This window comes from Nicotiana tabacum, chromosome 19 (assembly GCF_000715075.1).
Source record: "Nicotiana tabacum cultivar K326 chromosome 19, ASM71507v2, whole genome shotgun sequence".
NCBI lineage: Eukaryota > Viridiplantae > Streptophyta > Magnoliopsida > Solanales > Solanaceae > Nicotiana > Nicotiana tabacum.
Window position 1 is genome coordinate 59,192,246 of NC_134098.1, and position 23,426 is coordinate 59,215,671.

The 23,426-nt window shown below is 37.2% G+C and overlaps 1 protein-coding gene across 1 annotated transcript; it reads left to right on the plus strand.

Moving 5' to 3' along the window:
* Window positions 1-919: 919 nt before the first annotated feature.
* On the plus strand, window positions 920-18,010 carry LOC107804231 (putative transmembrane GTPase FZO-like, chloroplastic). Its single transcript, XM_075237788.1, has 11 exons — window positions 920-1,607; window positions 2,365-2,924; window positions 3,033-3,101; window positions 3,501-3,698; window positions 5,298-5,429; window positions 8,140-8,226; window positions 8,357-8,797; window positions 8,912-9,079; window positions 15,360-15,590; window positions 16,580-16,695; window positions 17,545-18,010. Exons 1-11 carry the CDS (start codon window positions 1,127-1,129, stop codon window positions 17,825-17,827), a joined length of 2,766 nt encoding a protein of 921 aa, XP_075093889.1. The 5' UTR covers window positions 920-1,126; the 3' UTR covers window positions 17,828-18,010.
* The last annotated feature ends 5,416 nt before the right edge of the window (window positions 18,011-23,426 follow it).

The following is a 23,426-nucleotide window of genomic DNA, read 5'->3' on the forward strand; positions in this document are numbered from 1 at the left end:
ATATGTATAGAGGTGACCAATTTAGTCCCAAAATCTAATAGAATTTTCAAGTAGGATTCTTAATAAAGTACAAAATATTAGTTTTTTTTCTTTCAATTATTATATAATCTATTTAGTTTTTGTGTGTTTTAATATAAAATGAAATTTTATCTTAACTTTAGTATACTATATCAATATATGGTGCTACAACAAGCTAGAATTAAAAAGGAAAAAGTATAGGAGCAATATTATTGGTAAGATTTAAATTATTGAAATCATCTTAAAATTGTCTAATTGTGCAATAAATAGTTTCCATATAACTTTACCGTTGAAGATATAAACACAAAGTGATACATTCTTTTTTTAAAGTATTATTTTTACTCAAATTATTTGATGGTCAAAACTTAGATATAGAAGTTTCTTATTTGAATCATGTTATTCAAATTACAATTTAATGTGATTAGTATTTTTTAATACTGTCAGCTCATTGCATGAGTACTAATACTAGTATTTGTAAACAAAGAATATGTCAAACCAATAACAAAAATAACTATTTTAATTATTTCTAATTTGATAAGTTACATTAAAACTTACTACTTCATGCTACAAAATTTATATGACTCTTTCCGTATTATGATATGTATAATAAGTCAAAATGTTTGTCAACATTATGTTCTTATAGAACTTTCAGAAATGTTCAAGAATTTCAATTTATTAAACCATTCAAAATTAAAACTTTTCTATACTGATTTTTTACCAATTAAATCATGAACAATTATATTTCTTCCACTACTATTAATACTACAAATCAAATTATTAATATCTTAATTTTCATTCTAAAAGCATCACATTTTACAGAAAAAAAGAAATTACTTTCTCGTGATTATGATGATTCGGTTTAAAAGGACAAAAAAGAGATTTGATTTTGAATTATAAATCTAAGCAAAAGAAGTTGGTTACTTGATTTTAGAATTGGCGCTTTACTTGAAGCTGCTCCACTGGTTCACACTTCACTCTGAGCACATTATAGATAAGATAAGGCCTCTCCGTCATTCCTCCTTCTCTTTCACCGCCGTGCTCCACCGTCAATTCCGTCGTCGCCGTTACAAAAACAAAGTTTCGTGCACACAAAAATTCGTTATTCTCTATGGTATCTCTACAAACTCCAAACTCCACCGTCCGTTCCACGCCGTGCCCTCTCTTTCCCCATCCCACGCGTCGCCAGTGTTTGCACTTCTGGCGTCGCCGAAATAACTACTCCGTGTACTCCTCCGCTCGGGTCAATGTCAAGCTCGTGATAAACAATCTAAACCGACCCGAACAAACTCCTAGAACGCTTTTCCCCGGTGGATATAAGCGGCCGGAAATCAAAGTGCCCAGCCTAGTGCTAAAGCTGAGCTGCGAAGATGCGTTGGAAGATGAAACCGTTATTAATGAGATAGACCGGGCGGTTTCGGGTCGGGTTGACATTGTGGTGCTCAGTGGCGGTGGAGCAAGCGGCGGGAAGTTGTACGAGGCTGCGTGTTTGTTGAAATCTGTAATTAAAGGCAGGGCTTACTTGTTGATCGATGGACGTGTCGATATTGCCGCCGCGATTAGTGCCAGTGGAGTTCTGCTCTCTGATCAAGGTTATGTTCTGTAACATGGTACTTATCGTTTTGTGTTGTGTACTTCACCTTACACGTTGAGTTTGTGCTATGATGGGTTGTCTTATAATTCGAAATGAATATTGTGCAAAGTGTAAAACTACTTGGCCATCTTAATAGGTGATGATCTTAATTTAGCGCCAATTCACCATTATAGCGAAACCTACTAGTTTGGGATTGAAGTGTAGGTGATTGATTGAGTGATACCCTAAGACGTTCATGTTAGTATGTTTTGTTGCATAAAATTGTAATCTCAGATAACCAAGACACGAACTTTATTTTATTTGTTACATATAGTTGCTAGTACTGGTAACTTTTACTTATTAAAAAAATTACGAGTACTAGTTGCAATAGGGTTATTCATGATGGTGCGTTGAATGAAGCTGTTTCCTATATAATATATATCTGTCCGGTCATGAGATATCGCTAAGTGTAATATGTTGATTATTACATACTGAATGAAACAAATGTTGATTATTAGTGTCTACGGTGGTTCATCCTGAAACTAACTGTGTATGAATCATAAGTTCAAACTTCGCTAACTTTGGTAATAATCTCTAACCAACTTACAATTAGCCACCACTGACTCTCAGTTTTAGGTTCACTCATTTGGCTTTGGTTGAATGCAAACTTTGAAAAGATTTGTGGTTTATCTTTTAGATGCAAGATCTGTTGTCTAAAGTGAGTGGCCTGCTATGTAAATTCGTTGCAGTTGATAACCTATTCTCCTTTGTAACAGATCTTCCTGCTATCGTGGCCAGAAACACTATGATGGATTCAAAATCTGAAGAGTTAGTAGTTCTTCCTTTGGTAGCAAGAATTGTACAAACACGTACTGCTGCAGTGAATGCTTCTAATTCTGAAGGAGCTGATTTTCTTATATATGACGTCGGTGGCAATAGCCAACATGAGGAGCTGGTGAGCTCAGTATTTGAGCATGTGAAAATTCCTGTTTTTGTCATGATTGGTTCCCTTGGCGATCGCAAGTTGTTCAGTGAAGCACTAAATTTTCTTGAATCAGGGGCTAGTGGAGTAGTTATTTCGATGGAAGATTTGAAGTCTGTGACTGATGATGATTTTGGCAAACTGTTTTACAGTGCATATGCATTGAAGAACAAAACAGAGGAAAAAGTTCAAAGTAACAGTCAGCTTAACGTTTTGGACTTGGGGAATGGCTTTCCTGGTAAGAAGGCAATGGCTGGCTTTACCAGTTTACATGATAGGGAGCAGCAGTTGCTAGAAAAAGAAAAACTGGTTTTGCGCGAGGCCATACATGTTATTGAAAAAGCAGCTCCAATGGTGATCTTCTTTTGTCAAAGTTTAGCTGCTGAATTGTGCTACAGATAAGAATTCTTCTGTCAGTGGTTTGCTTGTTTAGACTAACCTGGGCTACTACTGGAATGGCAGATGGAGGAGGTCTCACTTCTCAGTGATGCTGTTTCTCAACTTGATGAACCATTTTTACTGGTTATAGTGGTAATTGTGCGCTGAACTTCAGCAAATTCTGGTTCCAGGGATATGCATGGGTATTAGCTCTGAATTTCAAATGAGTATTTCCTTCTCTGGTCCAGTCTAAATTTTAAGCTAATGCATAAAACTAAGATCTTGTAGATGCGAAAATTCTGTTTATACAAGTTTCTTTTTACGTCTTTTTTGCACTATTTCTTTTTTCCACTTCTTGCATTTGTTACTTCTTATCTCTGTCTCTTTCTGTCTGTCTCTATCTCTGTTTGTCTGTCTCTCTCTCTCTCTCTCTCTCTCTCTCCATATTACTGTTTTCTTAAGACCATATAATATACCATATTCAGCATAAACATTGTTATTAATACTTCATCCCCTTCTTTCTTGTGAATTCTTAATTTCCTGATAAACCAGGGAGAATTCAATTCTGGAAAATCTACTTTCATCAATGCTCTTCTCGGGAAAAAATACTTGAAAGATGGCGTTGTTCCTACAACAAATGAGATCACCTTTTTGCGCTATGCTGAGTCGGATGTCGATGAGTCGCAGCGTTGTGAAAGGCATCCAGATGGTCAATATGTTTGCTACTTGCCGGCTTCAGTTCTTAACGAAGTAAGTTTTCTTGTCTGAAATTGCTACTACTTCCAATTGTACATTTCATCAAGGAATTTAAATAGATATCTCGTTCATGTTGGATAATTGTATGTGCAAGTAATAATGTTGATGAATATGTCAATAACGCCGGCATATCACAGGGCACTATTGACTTACCGTTTTGTGTTTCTCACTTATTGACTATGTCTTTTGGCCTGATTTGAGACACATTTTAAAGTTGGATACTTTGTTTTCTGTTGGTTTAATATGCAATTTTTAACCTTTTGTAAGATCATTTATTACATTTTTTTTTGATAAATAGAAATTTTATACAGTCTTCACAGAAAGCCCAATCAAGAAAGAAAACCTGGAGTTGGACAGAAGGCCCCAAGCTCCAGTATTCATCAAAACTCCTATCTGCTACTAAACTAGCTAAGGATAAATATTTAATTGATCTAATCTTCCTGCCAGTTTATGCTTCAGCTGTCCCCTACACAAAACCTCTTGAATCACTTTTTTTGTTAGCACCTTCAGTTCCCTCTGGTCCCCTTGAAATTGCCTGCAATTTCTTTCTTGCCATAGATAAAAAATACATCCAACTAAGGACATTCTACAGACTTCAGCAAGTGGCTTCTTTCCGTTCATATGTGATATAGCCCAGAGCAATTCATCCTGCAAACTCTGAATGTTCCTTGATATCCCTTGTCATCTAAGTAAACTACTCCAGATCCCAGCAGAATAAGCACACTCAAAAAACAAATGAGCTATGCTTTCATTTTCCTCTTTGCACAAGGTACACTTCTGGCCCTCTATTACCCCCCATCTATGTAACCTGTCCTTGGTATAAAGATTTCCATGAGCAACTATATTATTTCCTCCAATGGACTTTAGGGAAGCTGCCTCTTAATTTCTGATACATGGAACTAACAGACAAGGACTTAGTTTCCTGCAATTCAGCCATACTAATGCCAGCCTCTTCAACATATTTCATTGCCTTCAGTATCTTCTTCTTGCCTTCAATGTAATAGCTATGTACCCTTTGAACCCATACTTTATCCTTTTTCTTGCATAAATTCCATAACAACTTGCAGATAGCAGCTTTATTCCATACTTGAATATCAATGACATTAAAGCCCCCTGCAGATTTTGGTTGGCACACTTTCTCCGATTTATTACATATTGTGATCTGCAAATGTTTGTTTAAGTTTCAAAAATTTATTGCACATATGCTTTTCACACCAATTGTTACTAGTTTTAGTTTCGAAGGCTTATTGCACATTTACTTTGATGCCAGTATTCGGCACATATTTTGCTGAATTTTGTTCTTTATGCGAAATTTAGATGCTTTCTAAACTGTGTGCATTTAAACGCTCTATTTTGTAACTAATATGGGTTAGTTGTGATCTAGATTAAACTTTAGAATTGGACTTCAAATGGGCTGGAGTAACTCTCCACATGCCTGGTCGCAATTCCATAGAGAACTCTTTGAAAGAAAGTTAAATTATCTGCTTTTGTATTTGGCTAATCTAATATTTGATTGCGTGTATAAGCTGCCTCACTACTTGATTTGGGTTCTTAGTTTCCATGCTCTAATTTCTTATTTGTCTGTTCTGGCAGATGATCATTGTTGATACTCCAGGGACCAATGTGATTCTTCAAAGGCAACAAAAGCTGACGGAGGAATTTGTGCCTCGTGCAGATCTGCTTCTGTTTGTCATGTCTGCTGATCGACCATTAACTGAAAGTGAGGTACAGTTTTGTCACTTTTATGATTACCAGTTCAGCGTTTTTAAGGTTATAGAATCTGGGACCTTGTCTGTCTTAGGCCTGTGTCCCGCAAGAATGAGGACATTTGGGTTTATGAGTTTAAGGTGGGATTGCATATGGTTTCAATTTTTCACGACAAGATTACCCAATTTTGTGCTCTCATCTCAATCAATCTACAGTACAAGTGAATATTTACCATTGCAATTGTCAGATAAGGTTATGTGTCAAAATAACTTATACAACAACAACCACGCCTCAATCCCAAGCAAGTAGGTATCGGCTATATGATCCTCATTGTCCACGTCACTCTATTTAAGCTCATATATGTCCAAGATTATATATAATAAAATTAAAAATAAAAACAACAAGTAGTAAAAGTTCTATATATTTTCTACTTACAGATATATTTCTCGGACTAAAAGACTCCTAGAAAATAACTTATCAATTAAAAAAAAACGTTTTGCGTTAAAATAAGGCAAGAAACTGGGGCGAATTGGAACATGCCTCTTTGCATCTTAGTGCCTAAATACAAACTTATTACGAGCATTGTGCTTTTGGTGCACTATGAAACAAAGGGACAACCTTTTTTGTCTCAGCCGATCTGACAACACTAATAGCCTGTTTGGCCAAACTGGAAAAATCAGCTTATTTGAGAAGTGCTTTTTTCAAAAGTGCTTTTCAAAAAAGTACTTTTGGAGAAAAACAGTTTGTGTTTGGCTAATCAATTTGAAAAATACTTTTGAACAATAATTTGTGTTTGGCCAAGCTTTTCAAAAAGTGCTTTTATGTGTCAAATTACAAATAAGGAAATGAAGAGACTTGCTTAATAGTTAATATTATATAAGTAGATAAATAATTACAAATATTTATTATTAAAGATAATAATTAAGTTTTTAATTTTATTTAAGTAAAATATAAAAATAAAATTGAAAAGTACTTTATTCCTTCAAGATAATTTAAATATATCGAAAAATCATCCAATAAATATGAAAATTCATCCCAAAAGTCATTTTATATTACTTAATAGTTTAAACTAAGTAAGGTTATTTTGGTACATATAAAATTTTGCAAAGGGTATTTTTGGTAGGAAGAAAAGTCAAAACTGCTTCTGCTTCTGGAGAGAAGCTACTTTTTTCTGATTCTTTAAAACTGTTTCTGCTTCTAACCAAAAGCACTTTTTTTTCAAAAAAAGCTTGGCCGGATAAAGGCACTTTTTTTGAAAAAAAAGCACTTTTGGCATGGTGAGAAGCTTGGCCAAACATGCTATTAAGTGTCATAGTTGTGGCGAGGGTGGAAAGAGCACCTCCAATTGCGAAGGAGTAAGGGAAGTATATATTTTGTGGTAGCACTGGCCAGCTACCTTTAAGCAACCTTCATTTTCATGCTTAAATGTTGTAGCTAGATTGGATTAGGATAAGGAAATTGTTCATTTATTGGAAGGGTTTTGGTGCTTGAGGAAGCTAAGGACCGGTCTACCGGATATCTTTTGGACGTCACTAGAGCTTCATTGCAACAACAATACCTCCCATTTCCGATAAGTCTCGGATTTGATTATCCCACTCTATAGTTCAAATGTGTTACGTGCTGTAGTATTCATAAGGATTTATGAACTGTCTTTTATGATTTAATTCTTGCCACCTGCTTTATTTAATGACTGTAAAAGAGCATGTGATGTTCCTGATGCTCTTTTGCTTTTAGCTTTTACCAATCACTGGAATTTATAGTAAGTACTGATAACTAGGAACCGTTAGTTGCACACCTCACACCTGTTAGTGCTAATGCCGGCCACTGTCATATTTCTGTTTCAGACCTGTGAGGCTAATGCCGGCCACTGTCAGATTTCTGTTTCAGGCCCTAAAAAGTAATTTTAACTATAAATTTTTCGCGTGGTATTCTTTATGAGACAGTCATGAATTAGCATGTAGTCTTTGGGTATTCTTTTCTCCAGTCATACTCCAAGCACCGATTAGACCTGACTATTAAGAAAACTCTAACACAGAAAATTATTATGACTGAAGCTAAATGAATTTTCAGTAGTCTGGCTAGTTCTTTGAGGGATCATCTGGATGTCCTGTTGTTGCTACATTTCTATGTGCTAGAAATTAAAGATTGGGTAATACTCTCTTCCAAACAGATCGAGTTTCTTTTGCATGTTAAACATAGAGATAGTCTTTCCTGAGCTTTGATTATCATAAACTGATATCTACTTAACTTGGGTGGAGACCTTTTTCTTTCACCACATATTACCTCTAATATTGTACTAACATAAAAGTTTATGAGACCCACTTTGTCTCATAAATATCAAACTCATCAAAGTAATAGTATATAGTTCTGAAATTACTCCTTAAGATCTTTCGGTAGCTAAGTAAGGAAGCAAAATGGTGGATTAAGTACAATTCTTTGTCCAAAGGTGATCCTTTCCTTTAACCCCCCCCCCCCCCCCAAAAAAAAGTCATAAAGGTGGATGAATTCAAGCCGTTAGGTGTTGAAGGAGCCTTAATGAGATTATCACTTCTAAAGGTTTAATATCTCGGGCTTGCTGATATACAAAAGACAGTTCAATTTCATGTGCTTTTCGTCATCTCTCTACCTTGTCTTTCTTTTGGTATACAGTAGGCTCTTGTCATGTTTATTTTAGGTTCTTCTTCTTTTGCCAAAAGTTAACCTCACATGCACTTATGGTGCTTATCAGGTTAATTTTCTGCGTTACACTCAGCAGTGGAGTAAAAAGGTCGTGTTTGTGCTGAATAAGTCTGACATATACCAGAATAAGGGCGAGGTTGGTCATACATTCTTGCTGCTGTGATAATGTTGAGTGAGGAAATAATTTCTTATTATCCGTGGATATATCAGCTGGGCCATTTTGATTAGTCTTGTATTATTATTATTATTATTATTTCATGCTGTAGTTGGAGGTGGCCATTGGATTTATCAAAGAAAATACACAGAAATTGCTGAACACAGATTGTGTAACACTGTATCCAGTTTCTGCACGGCTTGCTCTTGAAGCGAAGCTTTCTACTTTTGATGGTGCTCTCAGTCAAAGTAATCGTAGTTCAAATGATAATTTTCATTGGAAAACCAAAGGCTTCTATGAACTTGAGAAGTACTTGTATAGCTTCTTGGATGCATCAACAAGTACCGGAATCGAGAGGATGAAGCTGAAGCTTGGAACTCCAATTGCCATTGCAGAACAACTAGTTTCAGCTTGTCAAGGACTTGTGAGACAAGAATGCCAGCAAGCCAAACAGGACTTGCTCTTTGTTGAGGATCTTATCAATAGTGTAAAAGAATGCACAAAGAAGCTGGAAATTGATAGCATTTTGTGGAAGAGGCAAGTTCTATCTATGGTATGTGCTGCTTTTATTGTGACTATCACAGTATTATTATAAATTTTAACCAACACATGGCATATGCCCTTGTATACCTTTGTACTAATATTCGCTGCGTACACTAAAATGCAGATAAACTCTACTCAAGTACGTGTCGTCCGGCTTGTAGAATCAACATTACAATTGTCAAATGTTGATCTTGTCACTTCATATGTATTCAGAGGAGAGAAATCTACTCAGATGCCAGCCACCACTAGTGTCCAAAATGACATACTCGGTCCTGCGGTTCTTGAAGGACAAGTGAGTGCATCACTCCTTACTGTTCTTAATTAGAGTCAACTCAATTATCTGTTTTTCTTCTTTGTTATTGTTGAAGTATGTGACCATCTCATCTAAAAGCTTAAGCTTTAGAGAGAGCACACTTTATTTACTTAATTTTGTCTTCAACACGCTCTTCCACATGCGGGCTTGATTCTTTTTTCATGGGCCAAGCATGTGAAAATTCTTTTTGATAATGGGTGGTGGTGAGACTCGAACTCAGGACCTTTGCCTGCTGTGATGTTGAAATATGTGACAATGTCATCTAAAAGCTTAATTTAGAGACGGCACACTATTATTTACTTAATTTGTTTTCAACAGTTATCAAAAAGCCAAAGTTACGTTTTTGGAGTTTAACTCGGTCATCCTCAGCTATTAGAACGTTGGAAGCATGATTGAAATATTCAGGAGTAGTTTATTATTTTCCCTTCTGTTGCCACGATGTGAAGGTGGATATTTCCAGAACTTGATTTTTGCAGGTTATTCGATGGAGAAGATATTTTTCTCTCCACGTAACTTGGAAAAATTGACCTCCAATTGATATTCACTGTGATTATCTGTGTGTGTGAAAGAAAAAAACCTCTTGAATGGGCCCAACGCTACAAACTTGCCTTCTTATTTAGGAAGTAAAGCAATTGATGAGTGCTAAGCAACCATGTGAAATTGCCCTTGTACAAGTCAAATTATAGTATAGAGAAGTTATCGTTTTTCAAGGATTGGTTTCTCCACTAAAACATGATTATGCTAGATTACTTATTTGGGAAATTGTAATTGGTGTTATAATTGGTTTAACGAAATAAAGAAATTATATTAGACGTAATTAGAAACCAAAGGAAGGAACACAAGTTAGGTTGGACTTAATTCAATTCGGAAAAAAAAAGTCGAAAAAGATGAGAATCGTGACTTCACTTGATGATTAATGTAAGACAATCAATTAATTCTATCAATTAAGAGACAAATTTTGGATCATATTCTTCAACCTTCTTGCTACTGCATCTTTAGGAAAACCGAACACTGCTTTGTGGTCTTCTTTTTCTTCACCCTTTCCTTCTACCATATGATAGTCTTATCCTAATACAGAAAATTTCATCGAAAGATATTTTCTTCGATATCTGTAGCTTTAATTTGTGTGTATATATTTGTTAATTATATTGTTTATGTTAGTTTACAGCATGTATATAGTGTAGTATTGTCCCACATTGGTAGAAGAGTAGTATGTCCTTGTATAGTATAGCTATAAATAAGGATCTCTTGTATTGTATTGTTCATCTAATATCAATAACATATTTTCTCCCGTGCCTTCTCACATGGTATCAGAGCAATTGTGAGAGACTTATCGCTGTGCATAAATTCCAGCGATTCCGGGAAAGAGAAATCAATACTTTTTTAAGGTTGTTTTCTATCTGCTTCATTTCTGTCAGTGTTGTGCAAAATCCAACACTACCACAAGAGTCGTCACTGTCCGGCGACCAAACCCCAGTGAAAAACTCCGGCAGCAGCCTCCTCACGCGCCTCCACGCGCCACCAGAAGCTCACGCGCGTGAGCTCACGCACCGGCGCGTACGACCACTTCCGGCCATTTTTTGAAAATCTTCCTTCAGAACAGTTGGGTCGCTTGGTAATTCCGATCCTACCCCTACTGTTTTCATTTCATTCCGAAAACTTACAGTACTATTCCGACAGCTACAGTACTATTCCGACAGCTACAGTAGATTCCGGCAGCTACAGTTTCAGTATTCTGTTTCTGTGTTTCCGTACACTGTTTCAGTGGATTACAGTTGATTCTTTCTCCTATTTGGTAATAATTTGCAACAATGTCTTTGGGATTTGATGCTTTTGGGTCTAGAAACATGAGTTCTGGAAGCTCTAGTACTATTATTACCTCGGAACCTTTAATGGGAGGTTCAAACTACTTAGCTTGGGCTTCATCTGTCGAGTTATGGTGTAGATGTCAAGGTGTTCAAGATCATCTAATCAAACAGTCTAGCGATGGAGATGAAAAGGCAATAGCACTTTGGGCAAAAATCGATGCTCAGTTATGTAGCATCTTGTAGCGATCTATTGATTCCAAGTTGATGCCCTTGTTTCGTCCATTCCAGACATGTTATTTGGTTTGGGCAAAGGCACGCACCTTATACACTAATGACATATCTCGCTTCTATGATGTGATATCACGGATGACAAACTTAAAGAAGCAGGAATTGGATATGTCTACTTACTTGGGTCAAGTACAGGCAGTCATGGAGGAATTTGAGAAGTTGATGCCAGTTTCTGCTAGTGTGGAAAAACAACAAGAGCAGCGACAGAAGATGTTTCTCGTTCTTACCCTCGCTGGACTTCCTAATGATCTTGATTCAGTACGCGACCAGATTTTGGCTAGTCCGTCTGTCCCTACAGTTGATGAATTATTCTCTCGATTACTCCGCCTTGCTGCAGCACCAAGTCCACCAGTGATCTCATCACAGATACTTGATTCCTCTGTTCTTGCATCCCAGACAATGGATGTTCGGGCATCTCAAACTATGGAGCATAGACGAGGAGGAGGTCGTTTTGGAAGATCTAGACCCAAGTGTTCTTATTGTCACAAACTTGGACACACTCGTGAAATGTGCTATTCCTTACATGGTCGTCCACCCAAAAATGCTTACATTGCTCAGACCGAGACTCCAGGTAACCAAGGATTTTCTTTATCTAAAGAAGAATATAATGAGCTCCTTCAGTATCGAGCAAGTAAGCAGACATCTCCACAAGTAGCCTCAGTTGCTCAGACTGATACTTCTGTTACTGGTAATTCTTTTGCTTGTGTTTCCCAGTCTAGCACTCTTGGCCCATGGGTCATGGAATCCGGCGCTTCTGATCACATCTCTGGTAATATATCACTTTTGTCAAATATTGTATATTCACAGTCTCCTCCCACTGTTACTTTAGCCAATTGATGTCAAACTAAGGCAAAAGGAGTTGGACAAGCTAATCCCTTGTCTTCTATCACTCTAGATTCCGTTCTTTATGTCCATGGCTGTCCTTTTAGTCTTGCATCTGTTATTCGTTTGACTCGTGCCCTCCATTGTGGTATATATTTTATTGACGATTCTTTTATTATGCAGGACCGCAGTACGGGACAGACAATTGGTACAGGACGTGAATCAGAAGGCCTTTACTACCTTAACTCACTCAGTCCTTCCACAACATGTCTAGTTACAGATCCTCCAGATCTAATCCACAGACGTTTAGGACATCAGAGTTTATCCAAACTTCAGAAGATGGTGCCTAGTTTATCTAGTTTGTCTACATTAGATTGTGAGTCGTGTCAACTTGGGAAACATACCCGAGCTTCCTTTTCGCGTAGTGTTGAGAGTCATGCATAATCTGTCTTCTCCTTAGTTCATTCTGATATATGGGGCCCTAGTAGAGTCAGTTCATTCTTGGGATTTCGTTATTTTGTCAGTTTCATTGATGATTATTCAAGTTGTACTTGGCTTTTCTTAATGAAAGATCGTTCTGAGTTATTTTCTATATTCCAGAGTTTCTGTGCTGAAATCAAAAACCAATTTGGTGTTTCTATTCGCATTTTTCGCAGTGATAATGCCTTAGAATATTTATTTTCTCAATTTCAGCAGTTTATGACTTCTTAGGGAATTATTCATCAGGCATCTTGTCCTTATACCCCTCAGCAAAATGGGGTTGCTGAGAGAAAGAATAGGCACCTTATTGAGACTGCTCGCACACTTCTAATTGAATCTCGTGTTCCGTTGCGTTTTTGGGGCGATGCAGTTCTCACAGCTTGTTATTTGATTAATCGGATGCCTTCATCTCCCATCAAAAATCAGATTCTGCATTCAGTATTGTTTCCCCAATCACCCTTATACTCTCTTCCACCTCGTGTTTTTGGGAGCACGTGTTTTGTTCATAACTTAGCCCCTGGGAAAGATAAGTTAGCTCCTTGTGCTCTCAAGTGTGTTTTCCTTGGTTATTCTCGTGTTCAGAAGGGATATCGTTATTTTCCAGATCTTCGTAGGTACCTTATGTCAGCTGACGTCACATTTTTTGAGTCTAAACCTTTCTTTACCTCTGCTGACCACCATGATATATCTGAGGTCTTACCTATACCGACCTTTGAGGAGTTTACTATAGCTCCTCCTCCACCTTCGACCATAGAGGTTTCATCCATACCAACCGTTAAGGAGTCTAGTGTTGTTCCCCCTAGTTCCCCAGCCACAGGAACACCACTCTTGACTTATCATCGTCGTTTGCGTCTTCTATCAGGCCCAACTGGTTCTCATCCTGCACCTGACGCTGCTCCTGCTGCGGACCCTGCTCCTAGTACACCGATTGCACTTCGGAAAGGTATACGGACCACACTTAACCCTAATCCTCATTATGTCGGTTTGAGCTATTATCGTCTGTCATCTCCCCATTATGCTTTTATATCTTCTTTGTCCTCGGTTTCCATCCCTAAGTCTACAGGTGAAGCGTTGTCTCATCCAGGATGGCGACAGGCTATGAGTGACGAGATGTCTGCTTTACATACAAGTGGTACTTGGGAGCTTGTTCCTCTTCTCTCAGGTAAATCTACTGTTGGTTGTCGTTAGGTTTATGCAATCAAAGTTGGTCCCGATGGACAGATTGATCGACTTAAGGCCCGTCTTGTTGCCAAAGGATATACTCAGATATTTGGGCTCGATTACAGTGATACCTTCTCTCCTGTGGCTAAAGTGGCTTCAGTCCGTCTTTTTCTATCCATGGCTGCGGTTCGTCATTGACCCCTCTATCAGCTTGACATAAAAAATGCCTTTCTTCACGGTGATCTTGAGGATGAGGTTTATATGGAGCAACCACCTGGTTTTGTTGCTCAGGGGAGTCTCGTGGCCTTGTATGTCGCTTGCGTCGGTCACTTTATGGTCTAAAGCAGTCTCCTCGAGCCTGGTTTGGTAAGTTCAGCACGGTTATCCAGGAGTTTGGCATGATTCGTAGTGAAGCTGATCACTCTGTGTTTTATCGGCACTCTGCTTCAAGTCTCTGTATTTATCTGGTAGTCTATGTTGATGATATTGTTATTACTGGCAATGATCAGGATGGTATTACCAATCTGAAGCAGCATCTCTTCCAGCATTTCCAAACTAAGGATCTAGGCAGATTGAAGTACTTTCTAGGTATTGAGGTTGCCCAGTCTAGCTCAGGTATTGTTATTTCTCAAAGAAAATATGCTTTAGACATTCTTGAGGAGACGGGGATGATAGGTTGCAGATCTGTTGACACTCCGATGGATCCGAATTCTAAACTTATGCCAGGACAGGGGGAGCCGCTTAGCGATCCTGCAAGCTATAGGCGGCTGGTTGGAAAATTAAATTATCTCACAGTGACTAGACCCGACATTTCTTATTCTGTGAGTGTTGTAAGTCAGTTTATGAATTCTCCCTGTGATAGTCATTGGGATGCAGTTGTCCGCATTATTCGATATATAAAATCGGCTCCAGGCAAAGGGTTACTCTTTGAGGATCGAGGTCATGAGCAAATCATTGGATACTCAGATGCTGATTGGGCAGGATCACCTTCTGATAGACGTTCTACGTCTGGATATTGTGTTTTAGTAGGAGGAAATTTGGTGTCCTGGAAGAGCAAGAAACAGAATGTAGTTGCTCGGTCTAGTGCAGAAGCAGAATATCGAGCAATGGCTATGGCAACATGTGAGCTAGTCTGGACCAAACAATTGCTCAAGGAGTTGAAATTTGGTGAAATCAGTCGGATGGAACTTGTGTGCGATAATCAAGCTGCCCTTCATATTGCATCAAATCCGGTGTTCCATGAAAGAACTAAACACATTGAGATTGATTGTCACTTCGTCACAGAAAAGATACTTTCAGGAGAGATTGCTTCAAAGTTTGTGAGGTCGAATGATCAACTTGCAGATATTTTCACCAAGTCTCTCACTGGTCCTCATATTGGTTATATATGTAACAAGCTCGGTACATATGATTTGTATGCACCTGCTTGAGGGGGAGTGTTAGTTTACAGCATGTATATAGTATAGTATTGTCCCACATTGGTAGAAGAGTAATATGTCCTTGTATAATATAGCTATAAATAAGGACCTCTTGTATTGTATTGTTCATCTAATATCAATAACATATTTTCTCCCGTGCTTTCTCACAGTTTATTAGAACCAGGACTAGTGATTTGTTGTATGTTTAAATCTGATGATAGGGGTTTGTGTTGCAATAGAGCTAATTTTTTGTATTCTCAATGAAATTATCTTTGGATGCAGAACCTTCTCGGTGAGTACACTAAGTGGTTACAATCAAAGAGGGACCAGGAAGGACAATTCTATAAGCAGTCTTTTGAGAAAAAATGGACTTCATTTGTTAATCCGTCTGACCAGGTTGAGCTCGACGCAATCGGCGTGTTGGAGAGAAAATCTGAAGTTAGCAGAAGAGTGATAGAAGATTTCAGTGCTGCAGCTGCTTCAAAATTGTTCGAGAGAGAAATTCGTGAAGTGGTACGTTTTTCTGCTAATGTTAACTGGTTTATGCCTTCTGCTGGAGTTTGGACCACGTTGCCGATTTTGCATGAGTTTAAAGTCAGCTATCACATTTTGCATGACTTTAGACTCTATCCTTTTCTTTGCTTCATTCCCCTGCCCCACTCCTCCAAACACCCCACCTCGCCGAAAAAAAAAAAAAAGAAAAGGAAATCTCCATCATATAGTAATAGTGTTCTGGCCTCAGTAGAAAATTAGGTATGATTCACAAGTTGTTGACTATCATTCTGTCAAGACACTTCTTTTGCCTGTTCATTCTTTATTTTAACCTTTGAAAGAGGTGGAATCTTTCCTTTTTGGGAGTGGAGGATCAGGTAAAATGTGTAGACACACTTCATTCATGGTAATAGATTTAGACAGAGGTCTGTGGGGCTTTCCTGTTTTCTCTCACAGACAAGGGAGAGGGAGAATTCTGTTATATTGTTGTAGTTCTTTTCATAGTGTCAAAGAAAGATGCCTTTTCTACATTCACTCTTAGCAGTTGAAATTCTTTTAGTTCAATGCTAATATTCGTTGTTGGACTATAACTTTTTGAACAATAGCAAAAAAATACGGAGGTTCTTGTGCATCTGGAAGACCAAAACAGATGCTCTTTTGGGAAGTAATGATTGGCACTAATCCTGCCCTATTATTTTAAGCTCCTCTATCTATTTTATTCCCCAATAAAACCACATTTCACCATTCTATATCCAGTTAGGTGATAGATAATATTTCATACCTTCTAAGAGAGTTTGACGCTCTTTTCAGGTCCTAGACTGATTCGAGATAGTTAGGAGTGGAAATCAGTCACAAAAAAGTTCATCTTTTGCTTGCTAGGTCTTTGGCAAAGCCATTTGTGGGGTGTGCAATATGACTTGTATAGGTGTCCGTAATTTTGAAGGATGCATATGTTATTTAAGATATGATTTACCCAAAACAAATGTCTGAGGTGCTCATTCCCTTTTCAGTTCTTGGGTACTTTTGGTGGTCTTGGAGCAGCTGGTTTATCAGCATCACTTCTAACATCTGTTCTTCCAACGACATTAGAGGATCTCCTTGCTCTCGGCCTTTGTTCCGCTGGCGGGTAATCCTCATTTTTTAATTTAAATATTGCTAATATGTTCTTTAATTTTCTCAAAGTGGTACATCTTTATTTTCATTTAATAGAATTTCCAAAACTTCTTGATAGCGGCCACCTTGCTTGTAGTTGGGTACAACCCATGCTTTCTTATGATGAATCAATTCATAATGTTACTAATAGCTCTGATTTGCATTCTGTTATTTGAGAGGTAATGTGCTTTGTTTGGCACAAAGATCACTAACCCATTGAAAATCTTAGGTTGTCTAATCAGAGCATATTGCATGTTTGGTTGATTTAACTAACATTAAGTCAGCTAGAGCTTCAAGTTTTGTTTCAATATGTTGTAATTGGACATTAACTGCTGGCTCATTGAGGTTAACGATTTCTGTCTCCTGGCGTTTGAATGTTAAGCGAGTGTACTAAATTGAGCATATCTTAATGCCATATGGCCCTGTAAAATAATGCCATACTGTAGATCCTGATCTGAGCAAATATATATAGTTGTTCCTTTTGTTCCAATTGAAAGTCTTTCATTGTTGTCCTCGTATGTGTCTGATTGGCTTTTAAATGGGGAATCACTTGATAAAGCGTAAGTGCTAATGAGATGTAAGATTTCCTCTGAAGAGGAAAAGAACAGAGAAGAAAAGAGAGGTGTCTACTAGGTCCTCCACTGGTTGTGTGAACTAATTATTTCCTGATGAATATCTTTATAATTATTTGCTCATTGAGTTCTTGCATGTCTGGAGAAGTGTTACACATTATCTTTATTTGAAAGGAATTTGTTTCCTTCTTTCAGCATTTGTTTGATTTCTTCGTCATGGATAGTATCTTAACTAAAGCTGTCTTTAATAGTTTATTAGCAGTGTCCAACTTCTCAACCCGGAGGCAGCAAGTGGTAGATAAAGTAAAGAGGACTGCTGATGGCCTTGCACGTGAACTTGAAGAGGCTATGCAGAAGGATCTCTTGGAGACAACAAGGAATGTGGAGGACTTTGTAAAACTCATTGGCAAGCCATATCAAGATAGAGCGCAACATAGACTGGATAAACTTTTGGCCACTGCAGAAGAATTGACAAATATTGAGAAGAAACTGAAAGCATTGCGAATTGATATCCAAAATCTTCATGTCTCATAACAGGCAAGTGCACTTTTTACCTTTTCTTTTTTGGAGCTCATAATTCTTCCACATAGGCTGTTGTAATATCTATATATAGCATTCGCTATTGCATGCCAGGATTGTAATTAGTATTGTATAAGCACAATTGATATTTCTCAAAAAATTAGCTATGTATAAGCAATTTGATTAGACTGAAAGAAATAATCTGGAATCGAATGGAATTTTAATAATAAGCGTTTGATATTATATGATGTCAACAGTAAAAGGAGTAATTCATCTATGATAAAGATTATATCGGAACTCTGATATATTTGCTCGCTTATTGGGCTGGAAGTTTTTTCACGATTATACTTTGCCTGGTGTAGGGTCTTTATACCATTTCTATTCCTGGTAGAAGCATAACATTTGTGATCACTGTCGTCTATCCTAAAATGGAAGCCATGACATATTGTATACATTTATTCAAAACCATACAAATAAAATTACGGAGAAAAATATGATGGAGATCAAAATAATATACAACGATCAAAGACACTCATAATCATTTCACCCATTTGAGCTGGCGTTTAGAAATTGTTTCATAAAGGTAAGCTCTAGCTTTTAACCAAATGTTAATATTGTGTGTATTGTCGCTGGCTTGAATGATTGATTATAGTCCTTGCTAGCTAGTGTGAACAAGCCTATAAGAGACATGCACGATTATTCGAACAAAAGAATGGTGGGGGAGTACTAAGCACTTTCAGGGAGAGAGGATTTAAGTTGATGGTGTAAAGATTGTTTACGCTGTGCATGGAATTAAAACTCAGAGATAAAAAGGTAATGAAGGGCAAACCGTTGAGTATCGACAGGCGTCATTCATGAATGGGTTCCTTGATCTTTATATTTGAGGCCTTTGGAAAAGTGTGTCTTATTTTAAGTTTTAATCAAGATCCAAATGTTCATGCATGTGTTGCTTGAGAGAAAAGGCCGGGTGCTGCAACTAGGTTGGACTTTTACCTGGTCGGCCAGTATGATTTTTGGAAAAATTCTCTTAATAAAACCATCAAACCTAAAGGCAAGAGGTCAAAAGGACGGATATTGGTGGCGAATTAGTGAGTAGTGTTGTATATTAGCCCAGCTTTTTAGAGTAGGAGAGAATCTTACCAGCAGCCTAAACGGGTGTAATATGCTCCATTCGTTCACTTTTAAGTGTTCATTTTGAATTTTTCACCTTCTTTAAGAAACAACAAATAAAATACATAATGTATCATGATACTCATATTAATTGATGCATATTTTTAATGAATTTGAGAAAATAATTTGAAATGAGTAATTAATACTGTAGGTATAAATGAAAAAAAGAAATTGTCTTATCTTGATATGCTAAAAGTGACAAGTAAAAGTAAAAATTTATTTTTAAAATACTGGACAAGTAAAAATGAACGGATGGAATAATTGTACTGGTATATAAGTAGAAAATTTGGAGCGACACAATTATTTTTAGCTATTTTTGCCTTTTTTTTTATGCACTTTAACGAGGCGGTACTATCTTTTTCTTCTCAATAGTTTTTTTTTCCGTGATCTTCTCGATAGGTTTACTTAGCACTTAGCAGCAAGCACTTAGCAGGAAACGGAGAAGAATATAACCTTTTCTTTTCTTTTTCTATTTAGATATTTTGGTGTGTTTCGTTCCATCTTTTTCTCTCACGAAACTTTTAAACCGAGTAAACCATAATTGTTATAAATATATTATATTATGGATGTTCATTTAGTACTCCGTTGTAAATAAGCTTCCTGAAGAAGTTTATCCATATGAGACTCCGTCGTAAATATGTTTATCTATTTAGTACTCTATTGGAAATAAGCCTCCTGAAGAAACTTATCCTTTCGGTACTCCGTTATGGATAAATATTACCCACGGTAGAAGATTATCTATATCTGACACAACAACTTAGAGTAGCAGCTACACATCAGCTTACAAACAGCTTACACAACAGCTTCCTTTCTTCTATAAATAGAGGAGAATTCAGTTCATTATGTACATAAGTTTGAAGTTTGAATAATATATCAGTTTCTCTCTATACTTGTCTTTACTTTACTGTCTTTATTTTATAACACGTTATCAGCACGAGACTCTGTCATCTCGATAAAATACTTTGAAAGTATCACATGTACGAACTTTCTTTTTCTAAATAATGTCAAATCTTTCTAAACTTGAGTTTATAGCCCTGGATATATCAGGCAAAAGCTACATGTCTTGGGTGCTTGATGCCGAAATTCATCTTGATGCGTTGGGTTTGGCAGACACCATCAAAGATAAAAATCAGGCATCAAACCAAGACCGTGCCAAAACAATGATATTCCTACGCCATCACCTTGATGAGGGCCTGAAAATAGAATATCTTACTGTTAAAGATCCAGTCATACTGTGGAATAATTTGAAAGATAGATATGACCACCTGAAGATGGTCGTTCTTCCACAGGCACGTTATGATTGGACTCATCTAAGGCTACAAGATTTTAAATCTATCAGTAAGTATAGTTCTGCTATCTTCAGAATTATTTCCCAATTGAAACTATGTGGTGAAAATATTACTGATCATGATATATTGGAAAAAACTTTCACTACTTTTCATGCCTCGAATATGCTCCTGCAGCAGCAATATCGAGAGATGGGATTCAAAAAGTATTCTGAACTTATCTCACATCTTCTTGTAGTCGAGCAACATAATGGGCTATTAATGAAAAATCATGAAAGCCGACCTACTGGTACTTGTCCATTCCCTGAAGTGAATGAGACGAACTTCCACCAAGCTAAGCGTGGAAGAGGACGTGGCCCCAGTCGTGGTCATGGCCGTGGTCGGGGAAGAAACTCTAATCGTGGTAATAACAATGCACCAAAGAACCCTCCTCACCACCAGCAGTGGAAAAGGAAGGAACAAAAGCATGAAGCGGTTCAAGCAGCAAAGCCAGAAAATGCATGCTATAGATGTGGAGGAAAAGGGCACTGGTCACGTACATGTCGTACGCCAAAGCACCTGGTTGAGCTGTATCAAGCCTCCCTGAAGAAGACAGAGAAAAATGCTGGAGCAAATTTTATTTCTGAAGATAATTTAGACTTCATGCATTTGGATGTAGCTGATTATTTTGCACTCCCAAAAGGAGAAACAAGTCATGTGATCGGTAGTGAATCTGTAGAAATGTAAATATTTTAATTTTTGTTGTTTGTAGTAGATAGTATGGTTATGTAATTGTTGTACATAAATAAAAGTTATGCTTTGAAAATGATGTTTACTATCATATTTATTTTGTTTATGTCATTTTGAAGAATATGGATAATCCTCAAATTATGTTTGGATCAAAGACCAATCATGAAGATATTTGTGTAATTGATAGTGGAACAACTCATACCATATTCAAAGATCAGAAATACTTTTCTTATTTGCATAAGGAAAAAGCAAATGTTTCAACAATTTCTGGTAGTATAAGTTTGATTAAAGGCTCCGGAAGAGCTACTGTATTTCTGTCTAAGGGAACAAAACTTATTATCGACAATGTATTGTTTTCCTCCAAGTCCCGAAGAAACTTGTTGAGTTTTATAGATATCCGCCGAAATGGGTATCGTGTTGAGATAATAGATGAAATGAACGTGGAATATCTTTGTATTACAAAGAATATTTCTGGCCAGAAATGCATTGTAGAAAAGTTACCAACTTTATCTTCTGGCTTATACTATTCAAAGATTAGTACAGTTGAAGCACACTCTATCGTAAACCAGAAGTTTACTGATTCAAATACTTTTGTGCTTTGGCATGGCCGTTTGGGCCATCCTGGATCAATAATGATGAGACGAATTACTGAAAATTCGAGTGGGCATCCATTAAAGAACCTGAATATTCTTACAAATGATGAATTTTCTTGTGATGCTTGTTATCAAGGCAAAATGATCACTAGACCATCACCAATGAAGGTTGGCATTAAGTCCCCTGCCTTTTTAGAACGTATATATGGGGATATATGTGGACCTATTCACCCATCAAGTGGGCTGTTTAGATATTTTATGGTCCTAATAAATGCATCTTCAAGATGGTCTCATGTGTGCCTACTATCATCTCGCAACCTGGCGTTTGCAAAGTTATTAGCCCAAATAATTCGATTAAGGGCACAATTTTCAAATTACCCTATAAAGGCTATTCGCCTTGATAATGCTGGAGAATTCTCATATCAAGCTTTTGATAATTACTGCCTATCAGTTGGAATAAAAGTTATACATCCTGTAGCTTATGTTCATACTCAAAATGGCCTTGCAGAGTCATTTATTATACGGCTGCAATTGATAGCAAGACCACTACTTATGAAAACAAAATTGTCCACTACTGTTTGGGGCCATGCTATCTTGCACGCAGCATCACTTATCCGTCTCAGACCAACACATTATAATAAATATTCTCCGTCACAATTAGTTTTTGGTCATGAACCAAATATTGCCAATCTATGAATTTTTGGATGTGCTGTATATATGCCAGTAACACCACCACAGCGCAGTAAGATGGGCCCCCAAAGAAGGTTAGGAATATATATTCGGTTTGAATCACCCTCTATTATTCGCTATCTTGAACCATTGACGGGAGATTTATTTACTGCTCGATTTGCAGATTGTCGATTTGATGAAACAAATTTCCCACAATTAGGGGGAGAGAAAAATGAAATCAAAAGAGAAATTGTATGGAAAGTTTCATCATTATCTCACTTTGATCCACGTACCCCTATATGTAATCAGGAGGTCCAGAAGATCATCTATTTACAAAATATAGCAAATCAAATGCCAGACGCATTTACTGATTTGAAAAGGATAACTAAGTCGCATATCCCTGCAGAGAATGTGCCTATCCGAATTGATGTCCCAGCAGAACCATCTACTAGCATGAGAGCTAGTGAACCTAAAGCACACCTGAAGCGTGGTAGACCTTTGGGTTCTAAGGATCGAAATCCTAGAAAAAGAAAATCGATAAATGATTAAAATGATATTATGAAGGGATCTCCTGAAGAGACCCAAGATCTGATTAGTTCTGAGATTCCTGAAGAAATCAATGAACCCGAGATTCAAGTGAGTGAGGAACTTTTAATAAGTTCTACTGGTGATGGGATTAATTTAAATCGATCTGAAATAGTGGTGAATAATATTTTTGCTTATAATGTTGCACTTAACACTATGCAAGATAGTGAGGATTTTGAACCCCGATCCGTCGAAGAATGTCGACAATGATCTGATTGGCCAAAATGGCAAGAGTCAATTCAATCGGAATTGAAGTCACTTGCTAAAAGAGAGGTCTTTGGACCAGTAGTCCAAACACCTGCTGGTATAAAGCTAGATGGTCATAAATGAGTTTTTGTGCGAAAAAGAAATGATAAAAATGAAGTTGAAAGATACAAGGCCCGCCTTGTTACACAAGGATTCTCACGACCTGGAGTCGATTATGAAGAAACATATTCACCAGTTATGGATGCCAAAACATTTCAATATCTCATCAGTTTAGCCTTACGTGAAAGGCTTGAAATACATCTAATGGATGTGGTTATAGCTTATCTATACGGGTCACTTGATAATGAAATTTACATGAAAATCCCTGAAGCATAT